A 23,993-nucleotide genomic window follows, 5' to 3' on the forward strand; every position below is an offset into this window, starting at 1 on the left:
CATCCAATAATTGAAACTAATAAGGCTAAAAAAATGTATCCCTAGATTGCCAGTCACCCTGAGATTCTCAAGGATTAGTGTATTGGGGGGAGGGATACACAAACTTTCTTCACTCTTTCACGTACATACACTCTCCAACACGCACACATGCTGTCTCTCTCTAGCCCACTCAAACACACACATAAACACAGACTCTCTCTTGCACATATACACACAAATGACCACTCTCTATCCCCCACATGTACACACACATGCCTGCTTTCTCTTTCCTACACACACATAAGCTTGCACTCTCTCCTGCATGTATGCACGCATGCCCACTCTCTCTCTACCCCACATATACACGTCTACTCTCTCCTGCACATATACACACATACAAGCTTGCTCTCTGTCTTGTACATATACACACATGCCCATTCTCTCTCTCTACATACATATACACACGATTGTTCTCCCTCTCCCACATAGACACATGCGTGCTTTCTTTCTCTTTTCCCACACATACACACATGCTCCCTTGCTTGCTTTCTCCTCACATATGCAGATAGCGATGCCTTCCCCACATATACACAGTCATGCCTGTTCTCTCTCCCCTACTTGCATATTACATGCCTGCTCAATCTCTCCTGCATCACACACATGTCTGCTCTCTCTCTCCTGCTTACACACACACACACAGACACACACACACACACCTATTTTCTCTCTCACACACACATGCATACTCTCTCACTTATTTAATTATTTTAAATTATTTATCAACCACATGCTCCAAAAGATCATGTTGGCTTACACACACACATATATATACACACACATACAATCTATCTCTCTTCCACACATTCTCTCCCTCTCACACATGCTTTTGCTCCATTCTCTCCCTCTCACACATGCTTTTTCTCACCTATGCTCCCTCACACATGCCCTTTCTCACATATGCTTTCACACACGCACATATGGTTTCACACATGCTCTTTCTCTTTCTCTGTTCCAGCAGCAACCTTTTTAGGCCCCCCCCCTCCTCTATCTCCAGTTTGTAGGGCAGATGTGCTGGTCCTCATCCTTTCTTCAGCCTTGGGGGCTAGTCCAACACTGCTCCTGCTTCTCCTTCTTCGGGTTCCATGTGTCTTCTGACGCCTGCTTCTTTCTTCTGGTCCTGCAGGGCCAATTGCCAATGTCTCCTGCTCCTTCGAATGGTGGTAATTGGCCCTGCGAAGCTAGAAAAAGGAAGCAGGCTTCGAGAGGCATAGAAGCATCGGTGATTGGCCCCACAGGGCTGGAAGACAAAAACAGGCATTGGCAAGCATGAAATTAGCTGTCTCTACATCTCACTTGTTTAATCTAGCTTTAATTCTAGTTAGATGCTCAGTCGCCGAGATAGGCGCTCAGGTAGGTGGTTTTCAGAATGCTCGGGCATTGATATAGGCCCCTTGAGTCGGCACTGACGCTTAACTCGTGTCCTGACCATGGCGGTAAAAAACCCGCATTAAAAAACCCACACTAGTATTAGCGCGGCTCCCTGCATTGCCTATGAATAGGTAATCGCCTTCTTTGCATGCTGTTAGCATGCATTTATGCAGGAAAAACCACGGATCTGTAAGCGCATTTGTACTTCCCCGTATAGGGCTTTGCACGTACATCCATACACAAACCCATGGCAGTTTCAGTACACATAATTACATTGGCACCAGTAAAAGCTAAGAATGAATAAGACTCCTTTCCGCCCAATTCGAATCTGGTTCAGATATACAAATCTTCGGTTTAAATTGACTTTGATAATCAGTCAGCCTCAACTTGGTTTCAATCTGATTTTTTTTTTTTTTTTTTAATCATTGGATTGCTTCAAATTTGTACTAATTTTCATAGAATCCAAGTATTTGGTGAATTCAAAGATAGTATGGTCTTTGAATAATTTGTATATAAATGTAGGTCTATTTGAAGTGGGTCAAAAAGATCAAAAGTGGAAGAATATTTATGTGAATGAAAACATTAATGACTCAGATTATTACATAGTAACATAGTAGATAACAGCCAAAAAAGGCCTGTTGGCCCATTCAGTTTGCCAAGTTATTTTGGTCCACTTCGCTAAAGATGTATTCCAACTGTCAGCTGCGAAAGTTTGACTGCTTGTTTGATATTTGTCCTTATCCAAATCAGTTTTTGTTGTCTTCCCCCTAACCCTGGCTCTCCATGGTTCCAGGCAGTGAGTATAGAAATTAAAACACCCAGTCCAATCCTCATCAGCCCCTCCCCCCATCCTACTTTGAAGCCCTGCAACAGTTTAAGCAGTCATCAAAACCGGTGAGGCACCACAAACCTGCTGGCATCAACTCATTTGATTTTTGGAGCGTTGTAGCATTCTGCTACCAATTCAGCTACCCCATGGCTAGCTGCATCACCATGTTTACTCCTCCTTTCAGTGCTGTTCTGACTAGACCACTGCCTTCCATATTAGGCCCAAGCATGTCCCGATCCTATTATAACTGCTGGCCTCCCTCATTTCTACTGTAGGCTATTTCGTCAAGTTCCTATTTCATTCTTACAGTCCCATACTTAATTCAACATTGAGGTCATCTTCTGTTTCTTATCACAAGTTTCATAATATCCATGTAGTCACCAAAACTACTGTGGCCATTTTCCAAAAATATCCAGACTTCCCATGCTCACGTATGAAGTTAGGGTTTAACTATGGTTTCTCCTTACAAAATACTCCAGCCTTCTTGGAAACCTGATGCATCCATACCACTGCTGTTAGGATTATATCTACTGCTCCATGCAGGTTACCCCAGGGTAGTTAATGTTTCTCCATCACAGCCTAATGCAGCTCTATCACTGCTGTTAGGGTTTATTCAAGCCTGATGAAGTTGTATATCCACTCTGTTACCACTGGCCTGTGGTTTACCCTCTATGGTCCTCCAAATTTCATATGCCTGGTCAAGCACTCAGGTTCCCTCTTTCATTTCTTCTACCTGACACCCCTTCCCCCACCTGTATTAACTATAATGTGCCTTTACAATTGCTCTCTTTTTCTCCCAAGCATGTTTAAATTGTTTGGTTTGGTTTTTACTGTCTATGCTAATAGGCTATTCCAGGTATCTACTTTCTCGGCAAAGAAGTATTTTTTTTTCTTCACTGCAACTTCACATCATGACCCCTTGTCCTTTAATTTCCTTTTCTATGGAAGAATTTACCTTCCCACACTTTAAAATCTTGCAAATATTTGAAAGTCTGTATCATGTTCCCCCACTTCTTCTTTCCTCCAGTGACAACGTTTTGAGTATCTTAAACCTTTCATTGTAGGGCTTATGTAGTAGACCTTGTATCATTTTAGTAACCCTTTTCTGAACTGTCTCCAATTTCTGACTCAACCTAATTTGACTCAAATTATCTAACCTGCTCTGGATTGTACGCAATTCAGATTTCTTCTGAGTTTGTTGATTCATCCCTAGTGAAAACATTTGAGTTTAGTTGAAGAATAGCCTTTCCAAAGTATTTATCATTAAGTATTAAAAAATAAAAACACATGTTTAATTATTAATATTCATTTGGAAAAAAATACTTTACATTTTATTGAATCTTGAAACTGCACTATAGCTTGTGGTTACAGTTGTATTTGTCTTTTATTACAGGTTGATGAAAAGGCTTTGAAACACATAATCGAAATGGGGTTCAGTAAAGATGCAGCAAGGCAAGCGCTCATGGATTATAGCAACAATTTAGAAGCTGCATTAAATTTTCTCCTTACTGGCAATAAACAGAAACCTTTGCAAGGTCCACCTCCAAGAGGTATAATTTGTGCATTTTTGTATGTGACTAGACTAGCTTCATTATAACCAAGTATATGTGGTTTACATGTTTTTCAATATGTGTAGTCAGTGGTGAAAATGAGCAGTATCACAACAGGAGTGTGTTTTTGTACCTTTTCATAACTATAAAAAATGTGTGTGTTTATTGCTATGTGGATAGTTTTTTCAAATACACTTAGGTATAGGTTTATACTGTTCATATGTCATGAAGTAATGCAGGAGTTATTAAATAATTAGGTTAATGAGACATTACAAGCTGTTTGTTGTAACATATATTGGTATATGAATCTTTTTATTCCATGCTCCTTGAATAATTGAGTAGTTATAATATATCATGATACAGCTGGGAGTACTTTCCTTGGCTATTACATCATATCTGTGTGCATTTAGAGTTACAAAGCTAAAAATTGAATGACTCAAGCACCCAAGAAATATTCTAGGAGCTATGTAAAACACAATCTCAAGTGTCTCTTGCTTATTATAGTAGTACCATATTTCATGGGGTTGATGGTGGTAATAGTCACTAAGGGTCACTTTTAGATATTTTGTATATAAATAGAATGTACCAACCTTTTTTCAGAATAGATCATGATGACCAAATACAGTCTGATCCAGAACTGAGCCAATGAGAGCTTGGCAATGCATTCTGACAAGCCAGGCATTTCATGGAGTCAGAGGAACCAATCACATATCTGAAATGCTTGGCCATAAGATAGCATGAACTGGTCAGAGCTGCCTAGCAACGGTTAGCAATAAAACAAAAGAGCTGCTTAAAATATTTAGAATGCTTATTGAAAGGAAGTTTCTGTCTTGTTTCTTTGCCAGCATGGCTTTAATTTTTGGGATGCTTGCATTGATAGTTATGTGATTTTGCTAAACTGCTGCTTCAATAAGACAGTATATCTGTGTATATGATAAGGTTATGTATAAAAGGCTTTTCACAGAAAGAGAAACTAGGTATTTTTCTGTACACTTGCTGAACTGAAATGTGTAGAGGCATAATGACAAAATGGATTTAGTTTTTTTTTTTTATTTTACAGTATAAATTGGGCCTGGATTTGTCAAAATGCACTAAATATCGCATGCGATAGGAAAAGGAGCGTGTTTTATGGTAATAGGCAGTTTATCGCAAAGTGTGCTATCTTAGCGCTTTGCATAGGTTTTAGCGCAAACTGCGATAACTTTTTTGCACTTTGAGATAAGTGCCAGAATTGTTGTATTTCCTACATACAACCACTGGGGGGGACAATTTTAAGCTGCTGGAGATCCAGGCTAGCTATCAGGGCCCTTCTACAACCACAGGGGGTGGGGTGGGGGGGGGGGGTTGAGAGAGACTAGCCATAATGCCCTCATACTAGGTAGATATTTATACCTCCATATGAGGCCTACCTAGTCACTCGAGGTGAGGTTTAGTTATTAGTGTAGGGGTTAGGGGCCACTTTGACATTCAAAGTGAGACGTACGAACAGAACAGTGCTCTCTTGTGAAGATTTGATGACCTTCGGAGTGAGGAATCTCACCCAAAGATGAGATTTGTGCAATGTTCTCAAGCACTGTTCTGTTTGTACATCTCATATAGAACTATAAATACCTACCTAGTATGAGGGCATTATGGCTAGGCTCTCTCTCTCTCTCCAGTGGTTGTAGAAGGGCCCTGATAGCTAGCCTGGTTCTCCAGCTGCTTAAAACTACTAAAAACAGCATTTGAGAAAACATCGCAAAGCGCGATAAAGCCCTTTTGCATGGCTTTACGCAAATGAAAAAGGTGTAGTTAAAATACACGTTAAAGCCGTGCGATATGGCTTTGCAAATCATGAAGCCAGCCCACTTGGCCACAAACCCGCCCCAAACTCCTCCCCTTTTTCTAATTTGCATCGCACTATGCGTTATGGCATTTTCTCATTTGTTAAAGGTGTTTTCGCATGCGTTAAGGCGTTTTTTGCATGCGAAATGCCTTAACGCATGCGAAAACGCCATATAACAGTTTGATAAATGACCCCCTTGGTTAGAAAAAGAATAACATAATAAAAAAAGCTGGAACTTAAAGGTGAATTTTCAAATGATCGCATAAACATTAGCACTTATGTACACAAAATATCACGTACACAAATAATGCTATTTTCAAAAATGCAACTAACATGCTCAAATTAGGGTCCATGAGTAATTTTGGGCAAGCTAGAGTCAGTCTAGGGCGTGACCAGCATTTAAGCAAATAAGGTGCTATTTTAAAACATGCTAAAGTTGATGAACATAAATCTTTTACTTGCATATAATTACTTCTGTTCAATATCTGGTGTAAGTGATCGTAAACAGCATTAAAGTGAAAAAATGACTGGGAAAAGGGTCTGGATGCAATGTGGGGACTTTAGACTGATTAGCCTGGAGGTTGTTCACGAGCTGCAGATGGACTGGGCGAACTGGTAGTCTAATTGGTAAAACGTATTTCATTGCTATGTTCATGTTATACCCTGACTTGTGCCTGTAAAAGCCGACTTATGGGGGGCAAAAGCATCAGATTAATGTGATTAAAATCTACAAGTGCATTCTTTTAAAATTGGAAGTTCAGATATATCGGTATATGATTTGCACACACTTATCCGGCTAATTTCCAACTTATCTGGCTAAGTACCATCTTTCCTGCTACTTAGACAGACACATTTGAATTTATCTAAGTAGTTATACTTATCCGGCTCTATTCCAGTTTCTCTGGCTAAGTAACAGCAGGCCTATAAATCTGAAAAGGGCTACTTGTCCATCTAAGTTGCTGTTTTTGAACTTATTCAGCTACGTGCTGCTAAGTAGCTGGATAAAAAAGGCATTTATCCAGATAAGTCTGAACATGACTTGGGGTTTTTACATATGTGAGCATTTGCATGTATATGTACTTGTATTTTATAACCTGCACATATTCTTTCCACACAGGTAAAAAATACAATACTAACTTTGCACATGCCTATATAGTCACACATAAATGGGCATTTGCCAGCAATTATGAAAGTTATCCTCCCTTCACGCAGTCTTAAAACAGACGGGAGGTACTACCTCCAGATCCTTGCTTATCTAAAATGACACTGTGCGTTCAATTAGAGTAAGATTTAGTATACATACATTGTGATATGATTTAAAATGAATTAACTTTTTTATATGAGAATTTAAGTTTTGCAGAAGAAAAAAAGAATAGATGGCGTTTGTCTTTGTTCGAAGATATTCCCCCTTTCCTTCCTCCCCTTTCCTCTACCTTTTTTGTTTTCAGAGAAAGCATGCTTATTTATCTCAATTGTTTTCTTTTCACAATTTTTTAAACAGATCTGAAAAGTTTTACTGTCTTTTATTATTTTTATTTATTTATTTTTCTGTAAGTAATTTTGAAGTTTATTTTAAAACTTTCTTTCTCACAGGACAAGCAGGATGGTAGTCCTCGCATATGGGTGACATCATCAGGATGGAGCCCAATCATGGAACACTTTTGTCAAAGTTTCTAGAACTTTGACTGGCACCACTGAGCATGCCCAGCATGATACCAACCCTGCATCCAGCAAGGGTCTCCCTTCAGTTTCTTTTTTTTCCATGCAGCTTTTGCCACGCGGACTTAGGAGCTCTTTCACAAGTTCCTGGCAGGAATTTTTTTCCTCTGGAATTTCTTTGCAAATTGCAAACATTTATACCCCTTTGGGGTCTCCCTTCTCCGCCGTCGATAGCCGAGTCTGTGCGGTATGTTTACCCCATTTTTCGGTAGGTTCCCATCGGGGACCGGTATAGGCCTCACAGGCACCAACCGCAACTGGCCTAAATTTTCAACAGCAGCGATGGCGACGGGTTTTCGTCGGTGCACTGATTGTCCTAGGACAATGTCTATCACAGACCCTCACCAGGTCTGTGTACTTTGTCTGGGCCCGACACATGACGTGGACTCGTGTACTAACTGCGCCCAAATGACCCCGAAGGGCCGCCGGGATCGGCTGGAAAAAATGGATTTGTTGTTCCACACAAAGCAGTGCCCGCCATCCCAGGCTTCTGCGTCATCGACGCCATCGGTTGGATACTGATGACTTGCGGTCGACGTTGAAGTCTACTGCGTCATCGTCCTCGGTGCCGGACACAGGTAAGGCCAAGCACCGAGCATCGCAAGTCCATGCCGTCGGCACCAGATGCACCGGTGGCTTAAACTTCCAAGTCTATCGAGCCACTAAAGAAAAAGGCCCATGCTGAGGAGCTCCCAACCTCCTCTGAATCAGGTGCACCGAGGCATTCCCCGCCTTCCGTGGGCGTGGCAGCCGAGACTCCACTAGGACCGGTGGACCCTCCGGTGATGCCCTCCATGCCTCCTATTCCGGACCTGGTGTTAGCTGCACCAGTGTTCCGTGAGGAATTGCACTGGATGGTGCAAGAGGCGGTGGTACAGGCCATTCAGGGCCTTCCGAAGACATCGACACCGGTTCCTGTGCTGGCTCTGGAACTGTTGCCAACTATGCTTGCTCTGCTCCTGGACAGGCTTGATGTCCTCATTGGTGCTCTGCCATTGGCACTGGGGAAAGTACCGATACCGCTCGGTCCCTCGACACCCATTCATCTCTCCTCGGATGAGGAAGGTTCATCGATGCCGGAACTGGTTCCAGGTCCTTCTGGAACATTTCCACCGAGGTCACCGATGCCGTTGGTGCCCCTTTGTCCTTCACCAATGCCGGACCCAAAATTATTGATGCAGGACCTGAAGCTGTCGATGCCGGCACCGAATCCCTCGGTGCCCAGACCTCCTCCGGCCGGAGAAGGTCCTTTTATACCATCTGACCCACCATTGGGTGCTGGGGATCAGCCTTACCATCCGTGGACCGATGACTTCCTCCGATTCCCAAGACACTGGCGATATCCCATCTGAGCCTTCGCCACCTGAAGAGAGACACACGTCTCCACCGGAGGACTTCTCCTTCATTAATTTTATTAAGGAAATGTAGGAGACTATACCTTTTGCCCTTCAAACTGAGGAAGACTCCAGGCACAAAATGCTGGAAATACTTCAATTTGTAGATGCACTGAAAGAAATAATGTCCATCCAGGTTCATTTTGTCCTGCTTGACTTCTGCAGCGCAACTGGGAGCATCCGGGTACGGTCCCTCTGGTCAACCGCAAGACTGATGCTACCTATTGTTATTGTTTGTAAGGTTTTGGGTGGACCCTTGGACACTGTGGCAGATGACCACGCCCACGGGGGGAAGTCCCGTGAGAACCACAGGTCAGGCTCAGCTTTAGGACACACAACACAGAATTATCTTTTATTAAACAGAGTTTAGAAGCCACCAGAGGTGGCAGTAGTGAGTAGAGATGAAGCCTAGCTGGGCTTGTAGTCCCTCAGGACACTGGAACAGCGATCCTTCAATAGCTGTGCTGTAGTGGAGAGAAACTGAGATAGTGAGTACAGTGGAGCATACACAGGGTTCTGGTATAGAGCCTCGTTGGTTGATTACTTACCCAGCGGTTTCTCCCTGAAGGTAACACAGAAGCTGGAATAGAGGCAGGCCCTTGGGGAGCGAGTACCTGGTCCCAGGGAACAGTTCTGAGAGAGTATAGATGGTAACTCACTGATGGTGTAGGCAGTGGTTTCTTCCAAGCAGAAGTGAGCTCAGGCAGCGAGTCCGGGAACATGGGCCCTCGAGGAGCGAATACTGGTTCCAGACAGCGACCTGAAAGAAAATAGAGAGGCCCCCGAGGAGTGGGTACCCCGATAGAGTAAGTCCAATGAAGGAGAGGCAGAGTAGCTAGGTACGGAGAGCGAATCCCATCCGTAAGGACTCCCTTCACCCCCTTGCTAACTTGATTAGCTAGCAAACAGAGTAGGCTTTTGTATCCGGGATGCGTGAAGTCATCACAGGGGGACGCCCCTGAGGTTCGCACCAAAAAAGGAATAAGAAGCAGGGCCGCGCGGTGCGCGTGCCCTATGGCAGCTGAACAACATGGTGGGATGCAGTGCCCAAGCCAGACCGTGGACGCCGGCGAGGATGGCAGGCAGATGCCGTGGCAGCCAGGCATCCATCAACCGTGGGAGGAGTCGCCAAAGAGGTAAGGAGGGCAGAGTGAAGACGTCGGGCAGCGACAGTCGTAACGCCTATTTAGTCCAGTCGGCGCCTGGTTTCCAAAAAACGCAATTGGCTCATCATTCAGTGGTGGTAGAGTCTGCCCAGAAGAAGGCCAAGAGACCAAAGCCTCGTTCTTCGGCACGTCCAGGGAAGGAGCAGAAATTCCTTGATGCTTTTGGGCGTAGAGTTTTCCATGGCTCAATGCTCATCTCTCGTATTGTGGCATATCAGTCGTATATGACCCAAAACAATAGAAATTTATTCAAGCAGTTACAGGAATTTTCCGAGTCTCTCCCGGATCAGTTTCAGGATCAACTGAACTCCATTGTCAAAAAAGGCTTCGATGCAGGTAAGCATGAAGTCAGGTCAGCTTACGACATTTTTGATACGGCTTCCAGGTTGTCAGCAGCCGGAATAAGTGCAAGGAGATGGACCTGGCTGAAATCCTCGGATTTGCTCCCAGAGGTACAAGACTGCTTAGCAGACCTCCCCTGTACAGGGGACAATCTGTTTAGCGAGAAGATCCAAGAAACTGTTGCACACCTCAAAGATCACAATGAGACGCTGCGGCAACTTTCCGCTGTACATGCTGATTTCTCTACCTCTTCTAAACGGCCGTTCCGAAGAGAATCAAAGAGATCTACTTACAAAGCACGGAGATACTACCCTCCCCCAGCTCGGTCTCGTCCATCCAGGCCTTTTCAGAAGCCTCCACCTCGACAACCCAGGCCTCAGAAGGCACAGCCACCTGAGCAACCTGGTCTGGCCTCGGGGTTTTGACTCCCCGCTAGAGAGCGATTGTCATCTTCCCCCTCTGCCATCCCTGCCGGTTGACGGCCGGATCTGCCACTTCACCACCATGTGACTCAAGTTTACCACGGACCAGTGGGTCCAGTCTGTCGAAGCTCAAGGTTACCATCTAAACTTCCTCTCCATACCATTGGACTCCGGGGTGGACTTCCTCAGACCACTCTCAACTCCTGCAGGGGGAGATAGCTTCCCTCCTGCAGGCCAACACCATAGAGCCAGTTCCTCCTTTGCAAAGGGGACAGGGCTTCTACTCCCGATACTTCTTAATACCAAAAAAGGCGGGAGGCATTTGCCTCATATTAGACCTTCGTCACCTAAACGTTCAGGATGGTAACCTTAGGCTCTTTACTCCCTCTTCTCCAACAGGGAAATTGGCTTTGCTCTCTAGATCTAAAAGATGCATAAATGCACATAGCAATTACCCCATCTCACAGAAAGTACCTCCGGTTCCTCGTTGGAAACCAGCACTTCCAGTACAGAGTGCTTCTATTCGGCCTGGCATCGGCCCCTCGTATCTTCACGAAATGCCTGGCAGTAGTAGCCGCATACTTAAGACGACTCAGCACTCACGTCTATCCTTATCTAGATGACTGGTTATTGAGTGCTCAGTCTCCGGAGGAGGTTCTTCACTCCCTCCATCTCACTGTGAGGCTCCCACTGTCCTTGGGATTTCTAATCAGTTATCAGAAGTCCAATCTTGTTCCGTCTCAATCCCTCTCCTTTATCGGAACGGATATCGACACTATCCAAGCGAAAGCTTTCCTTCCCAGGGACCGAGCTCATACACTGGCGGTGCTTGCGCACACTGTACAGTCTCGCCGAACCACGACTGCTCGTCATATCCTCGTCTTGTTGGGACATATGGCGTCCTCAGTCATGTTACCCCAATGGCTAGAGTTGACATGTGAATAACGCAATGGACATTAAAATCCCAGTGGTCCCAGGCCCACCATTCAATGTCCAACATTGTCCATGTCACCAGGCAGCTTCGACTCTCACTGGCTTGGTGGATCCAAGAGTCCCAACTGCTCAAGGGTCTACCGTTTCATGCTCCAGAACCTCAGATAATTCTGACAGTCGATGCTTCCACTCTGTATTGGGGAGTACATGTCAACCACCTGCAAACTCAGGGAACCTGGTCTGCAGCAGAAGCACAACATTAGATAAACTTTCTGGAGCTCAGGATGATCAGATATGCCCTTCTAGCCTTCAAGGATTGCTTATCCAACAAGTCAATCCTAATCCAAACAATCAAGTAGCGATGTGGTACATCAACAAGCAGGAGGGGAGTGGTTCCTACCTCCTGTGTCAGGAAGTAGCGCAAATTTGGGCTTTAGCTCTCTCTCATTCCATGCCACTGAGAGCGACCTACCTGGCAGGCGTGGACAGTGTTCTAGCAGACAAACTCAGTCGTACATTTCAATCCCACGAGTGGTCCCTAAACCCCGCAATGGTGGATCAGATATTTCAGAAGTGGGGGTATACGAGCATCAACCTCTTTGCATCAGTTCACAATCGCAAGGTGCACAACTTCTGCTCCCTACATTGCAGTCACAAAACTCCACCGTGAGACACCTTCGCCCTTTCTTGGGCAACTGGTCACCTGTATGCCTACCCACCACTTCCTCTCATCAGCAAGATTCTCATGAAGCTATGCCGGGACAAGGGCCTCATGATTCTCATAACCCCCTACTGGCCTTGTCAGGTTTGGTTTCCCATCCTTCGCAACCTCTTAGTCCGTCCACAAATTCACCTGGGCACAGATCCATCTCTGATATCTCAGTAGAACGGACAGCTGTGCCATCCCAATCTTCAGGCCTTGTTGCTGACAGCTTGGATGTTGAAAGACTAATCTTGCGGCCTTTCAATCTCTCGGACTCAGTATCCCAGGTCCTGGTGGCTTCACGAAAGCCTTCTACAAGAAGTTCTTATCATTCTAAATGGAAAAGATTTTCATTATGGTGCACTTCAGAGGAGTTAGATCCCTTTACCTGCCCCACAACGACGTTTTTAGACTACCTCTGGCACCTCTCGGAGATGGGTCTACAAACTTCCTCCATTAGAGTACATGTTAGTGCTGTGGCCGCCTTCCATAAGGATACAGGGGATGTCTCTATTTCGATACAACCTTTAGTAGTGCGCTTTATGAAGGGCTTGTTTCACCTCAAGCCCCCCTCTCCGTCCCCCAGCCCCAAATTGGGAACTTAATGTGGTTTTAGCGTGACTCATGAAACCTCCGTTTGAGCCTCTGCACTCCTGTAAGTTATGACATCTCACTTGGAAAGTACTTTTTCTTCTAGCTTTGACATCTGCCCGCAGGATCAGGGAGCTTCAGGCACTGGTAACATACCCCCTTACACAAAATTTCTTCATGATTGGGTGGTCCTTCGCACTCATCCTAAATTTTTACCAAAAGTAGTCTCTGAGTTCCATTTAAATCAGTCCATTGTTTTGCCTACTTTCTTACCAAAACCCCACTCATATCCAGGTGAGTGGGCTCTGCATTCCTTGGACTGCAAACGTGATCTGGCCTTTTATTTGAAACGCTCTGTGGGCCATAGGAGGTCCACTCAGCTATTTGTCTCCTTTGATAAAATTAAACTGTGAATCCCAGTGGGCAAGCAGATGCTGTCCTCCTGGCTGGCGGACTGTATTTCTTTCTGCTACCAGCAAGCAGGCCTTCTGCTCCAGGGACTCGTTAAAGTGCACTCCATTAGAGTAATGGCAACGTCGGTAGCACACCTTCAATCTGTACCTCTTGCTGACATCTGCAGGGCTGCTACATGGAGTTCTCTCCATACCTTCGCAGCTCATTATTGCCTGGACAAGGCTGGTACCCAAGATTCTATCCAGGGGTGATCCGGGAAACTACAGACCGGTTAGCCTGACTTCAGTGCCAGGAAAAATAGTGGAAAGTGTTCTAAACTTCAAAATCACAGAACATATAGAAAGACATGGTTTAATGGAACAAAGTCAGCATGGCTTTACCCAAGGCAAGTCTTACATCACAAATCTGCTTCACTTTTTTTGAAGGAATTATTAAACATGTGGATGAAGGTGAACTGGTAGATGTAGTGTACTTGGATTTTCAGAAGTCATTTGATAAAATTCCTCATGAGAGGCTTCTAGGAAAAATAAAAAGTCATGGGATAGGTGGCGATGTCCTTTCATGGATTACAAACTGGCTAAAAGACAGGAAACAGAGTAGGATTAAATGGAAAATTTTCTCAGTGGAAGGGAGTGGGCAGTGGAGTGCCTCAGGGATCTGTATTGGGACCCTTAATTTTCAATATATTTATAAATGATCTGGAAAGAAATACAAGTGAGGTAATCAAATTTGCAGATGATATAAAATTATTCAGAGTAGTTAAATCAAGAGCAGATTGTGATAAATTTCAGGAAGACCTTGTGAGACTGGAAAATTGGGCATCAAAATGGCAGATGAAATTTAATATGGATAAGTGCCAGGTGATGCATATAGGGAAAAATAACCCATGCTATAGTTACACAATGTTAGGTTCCATATTAGATGCTACTACCCAAGAAAGAGATCTAGGCGTCATAGTGGATAACACATTGAAATCGTCAGTTCAGTGTGCTGCGGCAGTCAAAAAAGCAAACAATGTTGGGAATTATTAGAAAGGGAATGGTGAATAAAACGGAAAATGTCATAATGCCTCTGTATCGCTCCATGGTGAGACCGCACCTTGAATTCTGTGTACAATTCTGGTCACCGCATCTCAAAAAGATATAATTGCAATGGAGAAGGTACAGAGAAGGGCTACCAAAATGATAAGGGGAATGGAACAGCTCCCCTATGAGGAAAGACTAAAGAGGTTAGGACTTTTCAGCTTGGAGAAGAGACGGCTGAGGGGAGATATGATAGAGGTGTTTAAAATCATGAGAGGTCTAGAACGGGTAGATGTGAATCAGTTTTTTACTCTTTCGGATAATAGAAAGACTAGGGGGCACTCCATGAATTTAGCATTTGGCACATTTAAAACTAATTGGAGAAAGTTCTTTTTCACTCAACGCACAATTAAACTCTGGAATTTGTTGCCAGAAGATGTGGTTAGTGCAGTTAGTATAGTTGTGTTTAAAAAAGGATTGGATAAGTTCTTGGAGGAGAAGTCCATTACCTGCTATTAATTAAGTTGACTTAGATAATAACCACCACTATTACTAGCAACTGTAACATGGAATAGACTTAGTTTTTGGGTACTTGCCAGGTTCTTATGGCCTGGATTGGCCACTGTTGGAAACAGGATGATGGACCCTTGGTCTGACACAGTATGGCATGTTCTTATGTTCTTATCTTTGGTCAGTCTGTTCTGCGCAATTTATTCTCAGCTTAATACCCAACTTCCTTCCAACAGCCCGCTGGGAATTTCAGGCTGCCCATTATCCAAAATCACCCCTGTTGTTGTTCCTGTTGCACGTCTTTGGGTGCTTTTGGTACATTGCTCAGGCATCCTTAGCTCACTATTTACCTATACATGAGGACTACCATCCTGGTTGGCCTGTGAGAAAGCAGAATTGCTTACCTGTAACAGGTGTTCTCACAGGACAGCACGTGCTTTTTACTATACACGAGACTGAAGGGAGACCCCTGCTGGATGCAGGGTTGGTACCATGCTGGGCATACTCATTGGTACCAGTCAAAGTTCTTTAAACTTTGACAAAAGTGTTCCGTGATTGGACTCTATCCTGATGATGTCACCCATATGTGAGGACTAACATCCTGCTGTCCTGTGAGAACACATGTTACAGGTAAGCAACTCTGCTTTTTTTTTTAGTCATTTTGACCTTTGGGATACTGTTAAATCTTATGTCCAGTGTCTGTGTGTATTCCCGAGAAATACTGTGTCTAAGGTTTGTCTGTTGATTTGTCCTTAGACTTCAAAGGCAAGAAATAAAAGGTTTATGCTGCCACTTTTAGAGCATTAAGAGAAAAAAAAATACAGGAAAAGTGCAGAAAGGGTATATGGGTCTCTGTGTTAATGCTATGTTCAAGGTTTATTAGTCAAATAATGGTTTGTGGATATAATATATTATATATATATATATATTAATTTAAACAAAATATATATATAATCCCCTTCAAAATATTCAGTGTCTAAGAATATTGAAACTCCTATATAGTTTTAAATAAATTATCTTTTATCAACTTAGTCTTAATATATTTTATTGCCTAACATTACTGCATGTTAAATAGCTTTAGACATTACATCATGAATTCACCATAAAATTTAAGGAGTTATGACAAGATTTCTTGTAAAAAAAAAATAAATAAAATTTAAAAAAAATCTACACACCCACAAGCACACAATTATATAATAAATTACAATCTTAAATCAAAGATATTTAAACCCCAGTGCATGGGCAGCATTCTCAAAAATCCATAAGGTAAAGATAGTCACTAAAGCTTCCTGAATCCAAGAAGAATATATAATCAAGATGCTCTTCAATGATCGCATAAGTCTCCAAATAATTGAGCTCCTACATTGAAAATTAGTTTGCAGTATTCTCAAAAGTCCATAAGGAAAAGTTAATCAGTAAAGCTTCCTAAATCTAAAAAAGATATATAATCAAATGCTCTTCGATAATCCCTCAAGATCCCAACAAAGGTCTTTGTTTCACCCTATAAAAGGCTTCTTCAGAGGATAATTATCATTGCTGGGATTCAATGCATGAATAAGCAATTTCAGCCAACAGCTTTATGTGAACACATCTAGGCAGGATGTTCATCACTGTTAGATCCATGATATTTTACTCTTAGTCTACCTATTGTCCCTCTCAGAATCTGGTCTACAGACCATTTCAGTGAGGGTTCACCTCAATGCCATTGGGGCATACCATCGGGGTACGGATGGTACTGCGATTTCTTCCCATCCCCTCGTGGGACGATTCATGAGGGGCTTATTACAACTGAAGCCCCCCACTCACCCTCCGGCGGTCTCCTGGGATCTCAACGTAATCCTCTCACAACGCATGAAATCTCCGTTTGAGCCATTGTGTCTTGCGATCTGAAGTACCTTTCCTGGAAAGTTATCTTCTTAGTCTCAGTTACATCAGCTCGCAGGATCGGTGAACTGGAAGCTCTCGTGTTATACTCACCTTATACAAAATTTTGTCACGACAAGGTGGTCCTGCGAACGTACCTGAAGTCCCTTCCCAAGGTGGTGTCAGAGTTTCATCTCAGTCTATTGTGTTGCCTTCCTTTTTCCCAAAGCCTCACGCTCACCAGGGTCGGTGTGCTCTACACACACTGGATTGCAAGAAGGCGCTTGCCTTTTACTCGGAACAAACAGTGCTTCACCACATCTCCATTCAGCTTTTTGTCTCCTTCGACAGAAACCACTTAGGAGTTGCTGTCTCTAAACAGACCCTATCCTATTGGCTAACGGACTGCATTGCTTTCTGTTAACACAGGCGGGCTTGCAGCTTGACAGTCACATCAAAGCTCACTTTATGCGAGCCATGTCAGTCTTGACTTGCGTGCAGTTCTCATTCACATGATTTGCAGAGTGGCGACCTGGAGTTCCCTCCACACTTTTGCCTCACATTACTGCCTGGACAAGGATGGCCGACAGGATAGTTGTTTTGGACAGTCTGTCCTCTGTAACCTCTTCCAGCCATGAAAACCCAACTCTTCCTCTGTGAGCCTCATCCTTGGGTGCAGACCTGCTCCTGTGGTTGTTGCAGCTCTAGTTGTTGTGCATGTTGGCACCGGTTCTCTGCTGCACATGTTCGGAGAGGCCTGGAACTACTTAATCACCCATGTGTGAGGATTACCATCCTGCTTGTCCATGGAGAAAGCAGAGTTGCTTACCTGAAACAGATGTTCTCGAAGGACAGCAGGATGTTAGTCCTCTCGAAACCTGCCCTCTGTCCCACAGAGTTTGGTTTTTCTCTCGGTTTGTTGTTTTATTTTTTTGCAAACTCTGTTATAAGACTGAAGAGGGTCCCTGCGTAGACACCCATGTGTGAGGACTAACATCCTGCAGTCCTTGGCGAACACCTGTTACAGGTAAGCAACTCTGCTTTCACCGCTGAAGGTCACTTTATAATCATCGGTCCTGAGAGCGTTCATGGCGGCTTAGAACTGTTGAATTCAAAGTACATAATTTCCTCGCCAGCAAAGAATGAATCGGGAGGCCCTGAGGCAGCCGTTGTGAAACTGATATCATGTCAGGCTCAGTGATTCTGTTCAAGGGGAAGTATTCTTTTTTTTATTAGCATTTGAAAAATTCAAAAAAACTTAATCTCAGGACCGATGATTATAAGTGATCTTCAGCAGTGAAAATACCAAATGGAAAAAGGTTCAGCATCTGCGGGGTAGTATGATGGTCCAAATTAAAACTTTAAAAAGTATTTTTTGTAATGTAAAATTTTCAAATCCGTATCTGCAACCTTTTTTTTCCCTTTATAATTGTTTTGTTTGCTGTTTGTTTCTAGACTTTTTTAGTGTGACACTTTAATAGTTACCATCCTTATAACCTCTGATCTAATATTCCTGTGGGCCAATTCCTCAGATTAAGACGTTTGTATACTTCTATAACAAGAATATAAAGCGCAAGCATATCATATGCACAAATTATTTTTGGAGAGGTTATCCTGTTAAAGTGGTCAGATGTGTGTATAAAAGAAGATTATATGCTAATAGAGACCTTTTGCTGCAGACAGGCTCAAACTAATCCCCAACAAGACCGGTCTGTGTGTTACTGTTTTCTGAAAAATCTGGCATTGTACAGTGAACAATATTGAAACCCTGGCATATAATTAAGCTGCATGTTTAAAAAATGAGCCTTTGTTCACACGCAGTTGAGGGCCCAATTTTTGGGACAATTCTGTACATACTTTACCCCATATTCCACCAGGGGTTAGACTAGAGATGTTTTTGAACATCTCAAACTACCAATTTGACATATTCTGCATGAACATTTTGACTGTGATACACCACAAGTGGTTTACGCAATCCTGTGCCCGTGCCACAAGATGAATATAGGTCAGACCAAGTTACCAATTAAACATAGAAATGACGGCAGAAAAGGACCGATGGTCCATCCAGTCTGCCCAGCAAACTTCCTATCGTAGTATCTGTGCGTGGTGCAGGTTATCCCCATGTATCAGTCAGTTTTGCTTGACATGCTCTGCCTATGGACTTGGCCGTAGAAGCAGTCCTGTATTTTTTTTCTTAATGTCTGTGCATCAGTACCCCAGACTATAAAAAAGTCATGGCTCGTGTTGGTTGTCCCTGAATCCCCCACCCTCCTCCTCCAAATCAGAGAGCAATGTTGCAGCTGCATCAAAAGCATCAAGACTTATTGGTTAAAGATAATAATCCCATGCTTCTATTAAGGGTAGTAACCGCTGCACTGTGCTGGTTACCAAAGAAACAAACTGGAAACCGATTCAATATTGCAAGTAGACGAAAAAGATTGAGCCTGACTCAGGCCGAGTTTCGCTCTATTAAGAGCTGCTTCAGGGGCTACATAGAAACAAATGAAACCAATATAAAGAACATATATAAACATATATGAACATACATATATACAACCATGCTGCACAAAAAATAAAAATAATAAGAAATTATATAAAGATATTGAATAAAACTGAACGACAACGAACAACCCATGAATACACAGATGTGATGGGATAAATAGTACAAAATTGATTCAAATATAGCCAATGACCGAGAAACTGAATATAAACTAGATTTTTTTTTTTTTAGATTTTTATATTATTAAATTATGGTTTTTATCATTATTTTTATATTTTATTTTTATTTTTATCATTTTCTATATAGGTACCAATTATAGATATTGTTATTTTTATTATTTTTTTATTTTTTTAAATGGGAGGTTAATGTTGAGTAATGGGAGGTCCCGTCTTAACACTGATACACCAAACCCTGCTTTCTTTAAGAGCTCAACAATATACAGTAATCTGTTTTTTTTAAAATATAAGATTTTTAGAAGACCATCCAATCACAAGTAAAGTTAAAATCAATCCTGCATCACTTGTCTCATCACACTAGTTAAATAGATTGGCTAAGAAATATACCACTTCTGTTTTGACAAACTGCTGTTCTTTTAAATATATGATTACTAGTTGACCAGTTTATATTCAGTTTCTTAGTCATTGGCTATATTTGAATCAATTTTGTACTATTTATCCCATCACATCTGTGTATTCATGGGTTGTTCGTTGTCGTTCAGTTTTATTCAATAACTTTATATAATTTCTTATTGTTTTTATTTTTTGTGCAGCATGGTTGTATATATGTATGTTTATATATGTTTATATATGTTCTTTATATTGGTTTCATTTGTTTCTATGTAGCCCCTGAAGCAGCTCTTAATACAGCAAAACTCGGCCTGAGTCGGCCTTTTTAATAATAAACTCTGTGCTGGTTACCCCCATGCACATCAGTTGCTCAGACCATAAAAGCCAGAGCCCTTGATGGTTGCTGTCTAGCTCCAATTCTGCTTTTCCCCAGCCATTGAAGCAGAGAGCATTGTTGGAGTTGCAAGGTTTATTTGATTAAGGGTAGTAACCGCCGCACTAGCAAGTTACCCCATGCACGCTTTCTTCGTTTCCTTTAGGTCTTGGCCATAGAAGCCATCCTGTGCTTTTCCCCTTATGTCTGCGTAACAGTATCCATGGAAGTCAGGGCCATTGGTTGTCATCTGAATCAAATTCCTCTTATCCCCCTGCTGTTTAAGTGTGGAACAATGTTGCAGTTGCATTAAAAGCATCAAAGCATATTAGTTAAGGATAGTAATCTTCTTGCCTTCTGTTAAGGGTAGTAACCGCCATACCAGCAAGTTACCCCCTGCACAATTATCTCATTTCTGTCTTCTAGCCTTTAGAGATCCACAGTGTTTATCCCATACCCTTTGAATTCTTTGACTGTTTTCTTCTTCACCACCTCCTCCGGAAGGGCATTCCAGTCCTCCATCACCCTGTCCATGAAGAAATATTTCCTGACTTTAGTTCTGAGTCATCCCCCCTGGAATTTAATTTTGTGACCCCTAGTTCTATTGTTTTCTTTCTAATGGAAAAAGTTTGAAGTCCAAACTTCACTGAAACCTTTTAGGTATCTAAAGGTCTGTAATATATCTCCCCTGCGTCTCCTCTCTTCCAGGGTATACATATTCAGATCCTTCAGCCTCTCCTCATAGGTCTTCCGATACGGACCCCACACCATTTTTGTCGCCCTTCTCTGGATTGCCTCCATCCTGTCTCTATCCTTTTTGAGATACAGACTCCAGAACTGAACACAATACTCCAGGTGAGGCTTCACCAAGGATCTGTACAAGGGCATCATCACCTCCTTTTTATTACTGGCTATTCCTCTCTCTATGCAACCCCGCATTCTTCTGGCTTTAGCTATTGCCTTGTCACATTGCTTTGTCATCTTCAGATCCCCAGACACTATTACCTCAAGATCCCTCTCTTGGTCTGTGCACATCCCTCTTTCACCCCCCATCACATACAGCTCTTTTGGATTACCACATCCCAGATGCATGACTCTGCACTTCTTGTCATTGAATCCCAGCTGCCAAATCTTTGACCACTCTTCCAGTTTTCTTAAATCTCTTTTCATTCTCTCTACTCCTTTAGGTGTGTCCATGTTGTTGCAGATCGTAGTATCATCCGCAGATAGACATACTTTACCTTCTATCCCTTCCGCAGAGTTGCTCACAAAGATATTGAACAGAACCAGTCCCAACACCGATCCCTATTGCACTCCACTTAACACAGCTCTCTCTTCAGAGTAGATTCCATGTACCATTACACACTGTGTCCTATCAGTAAGCCAGTTTGCAATCCACGCCACCACCTTGGCGCTATTCTCAAGCTTCTTATTTTATTCACAAGCCTCCTGTGGAGGACCATATCAAAGGTTTTGCTGAAATCTAAATAGGTCATCACATCGAGTGCTCTTCCTTGAGCCAGTTCTTTAGTCACCCAATCAAAAAAATCAATCAGATTTGTCTGACAGGACCTTCCCCTGGTAAATCCATGCTGCCTCTGGTTCATTATTCTTTCCTTCGCAGTGTCTCCATTAATTTTCCCACCACCGATGTGAGGCTAACCGGCCTGTAGTTTCCAGTCTCCTCTCTGCTACCACTCTTGTGAAACAGGACCACCACCACCGCTCTTCTCCAAACCCACGGCACCACTCCTGTTTCCAGGAATCTATTGAAATGGTCCTTCAGCGGACCCGCCAGTACATCTCTGAGCTCCCTAAGTATTGTGGGAGTTCTCTCAGTAATACAGCACAAGAGCTGTATTTGCACGGTAAATACAAAATCCCCTTTACTGAAACACTGGGTAGATAATCACATAGTAGATGATCTCAAAATTTTTGTAGTACAAAATCTAATTCAGAGCAGAGGAGGTGATATTTCATTGGCACTGTGACTCTGTGAACAATTTTATATCTATGCTTGGCACACCTTGCAGCCAGAAGGGTTCAACTTTAATACTGAGTGGGAACCATTCATATAATTTTAAGCTCATCAAGATATCTTTTTGGAACCTTTAGATATACTTTAGTTTCTAGTGGACAGTGTTCATACACATTTACAATTTAGAGCTTAAAAGGATACTATTTTTGCCATTTAGATTGACCCTCTGATGTCATTCATGTTTCAGCGTCATTTAGAAGAAATGTATAGCGCTCTTGCACAGCTGCACTTTACAGAATATACAAATACCGGTTAGATTCTGTGGCACCCAGCCTTGTTATGGTTTCCTAACTTGAATCGCTAGAGGAAGGAAGGCTCAGGTAACATCGGTGCGATTGAGGTCTTTTTTTTTTTTTTAACATTTGGTTGCTTAATTTTAAAAGGACATTGATGAGCAAATGTTTACTTTTAGGTCTTTGTTTGAAATTTTGAAGAAAATCCATTGTATAAGTCATGATTATACCCAGTTTCTTTATGCAAATTGTTGATCTCTGAGCTCCAGCGTCATAGTGGTATGTGTGAAACATATGCAATTGAGACAATAAGCATTTTTTAGAATGGGACAGATGTACATTGTGATGTTTTATTTACACTTATGATCCATTGACATACTGGAATCTCTTCCTCCTGATGAAGCCCATGCATAGCAAAACAAGGGGACCTTTGTCATGGGGAAATTCTCACACAGCAGCCATATTTGGCATTGAAGAATTAGTGGGTGCGCTCAGTAGAGAGAGGAGTTTTTATTCAGATATTTGAAGAACATTGAGCCACTGATTTTGGCCATAAGATGTTTTATTCAGACCTGTATATAGCATATTAGACCATTTGCCTTCACTCTAGAACATTATGAGTTTATGTCTATGCTATCAATACAAAGAATCTCTTAAGGATATTGTAAACTTTGTCTATTGTGGATATTTCCATTAATTTGTAATAACAATTTAAAAAGATGGTTTTGTAAAGTAATATAAATAAAATATATTTTTATGATGTATTTTTCATTGCTATTTTGTTGCTACATTATATAGAAACATAGAAGTGATGGTAGAAAAGGACCTAATGGCCCATCCAGTCTGCCCAGCAAGCTCCCATAGTTATCAGTTTTCCATACTTATCAGTTACTCAGACCGCCAAGGTCATGGCTCTTGTTGGTTTCTGTTTGAGTCCAATTTCCTTTCACCCCCTGCTGTTGGAGTTGAATCAGAAGTGTAGTATCAGGCTTTTTGGTTAAGGGTAGTAACCACTGTATCAAGCAAATTACCCCCATGCTTATTTGTTTTCCCAGACTGTACAGGTCAGTGTCCTTGTTGGTGTTGTCTGAATCCAATTCCGCTTTTCCTCTTTCCCCCTGTTGTTGAAGCAGCAAGCAATAATGGAGTTGCATCAACCATATGAAGGCTTATTTGTTAACGGTAGTATCCGCCACACCAGCAAGTTACCCCCATGCCTCTTACTACATTCCCCTCCCCCTTGCCTTTAGGGATCCACAGTATTTATCCCATGCCCTTTTGAAATCTTTTACCATTTTTGTATTCACCACCTTCTCTGGAAGGGCATTCCAAGCGTCTACCACCCTCTCCATAAAGAAATATTTCCTGACAGTTCTGATTCATCCTCCCTGGAGTTTTATTTCGTGACCCCTAGATCTGTTAGTTTCTTTCCAGGGGAGAAGGTTTGTTGTTGATCGTGCATCATTAAAACCTTTCAAGTATCTGAAGGTCTGTATCATATCTCCTCTGCTCCTCCCCTCCTCCAGGGTATACATATTTAGGTCCTTCACCCTCTCCTCATAAGTCATTTGATGGATACCTCTCACCATTTTG

General features: G+C 42.5%; 1 protein-coding gene across 8 annotated transcripts in view; it reads left to right on the forward strand.

The window, feature by feature from the left end:
* TDRD3 (tudor domain containing 3) overlaps positions 1-23,993 on the forward strand; it is a 632,378-nt gene that overhangs the window by 397,486 nt on the left and 210,899 nt on the right. For all 8 annotated transcript variants that reach the window (XM_029602992.1, XM_029602999.1, XM_029602994.1 and 5 more), the window contains exon 9: positions 3,630-3,786. In XM_029602992.1, coding sequence (XP_029458852.1) covers positions 3,630-3,786 — 157 coding nt within the window. The remainder of the gene's footprint in view (positions 1-3,629; positions 3,787-23,993) is intronic.

Source organism: Rhinatrema bivittatum, chromosome 5 (genome assembly GCF_901001135.1).
Source record: "Rhinatrema bivittatum chromosome 5, aRhiBiv1.1, whole genome shotgun sequence".
Taxonomy (NCBI): Eukaryota; Metazoa; Chordata; class Amphibia; order Gymnophiona; family Rhinatrematidae; genus Rhinatrema; species Rhinatrema bivittatum.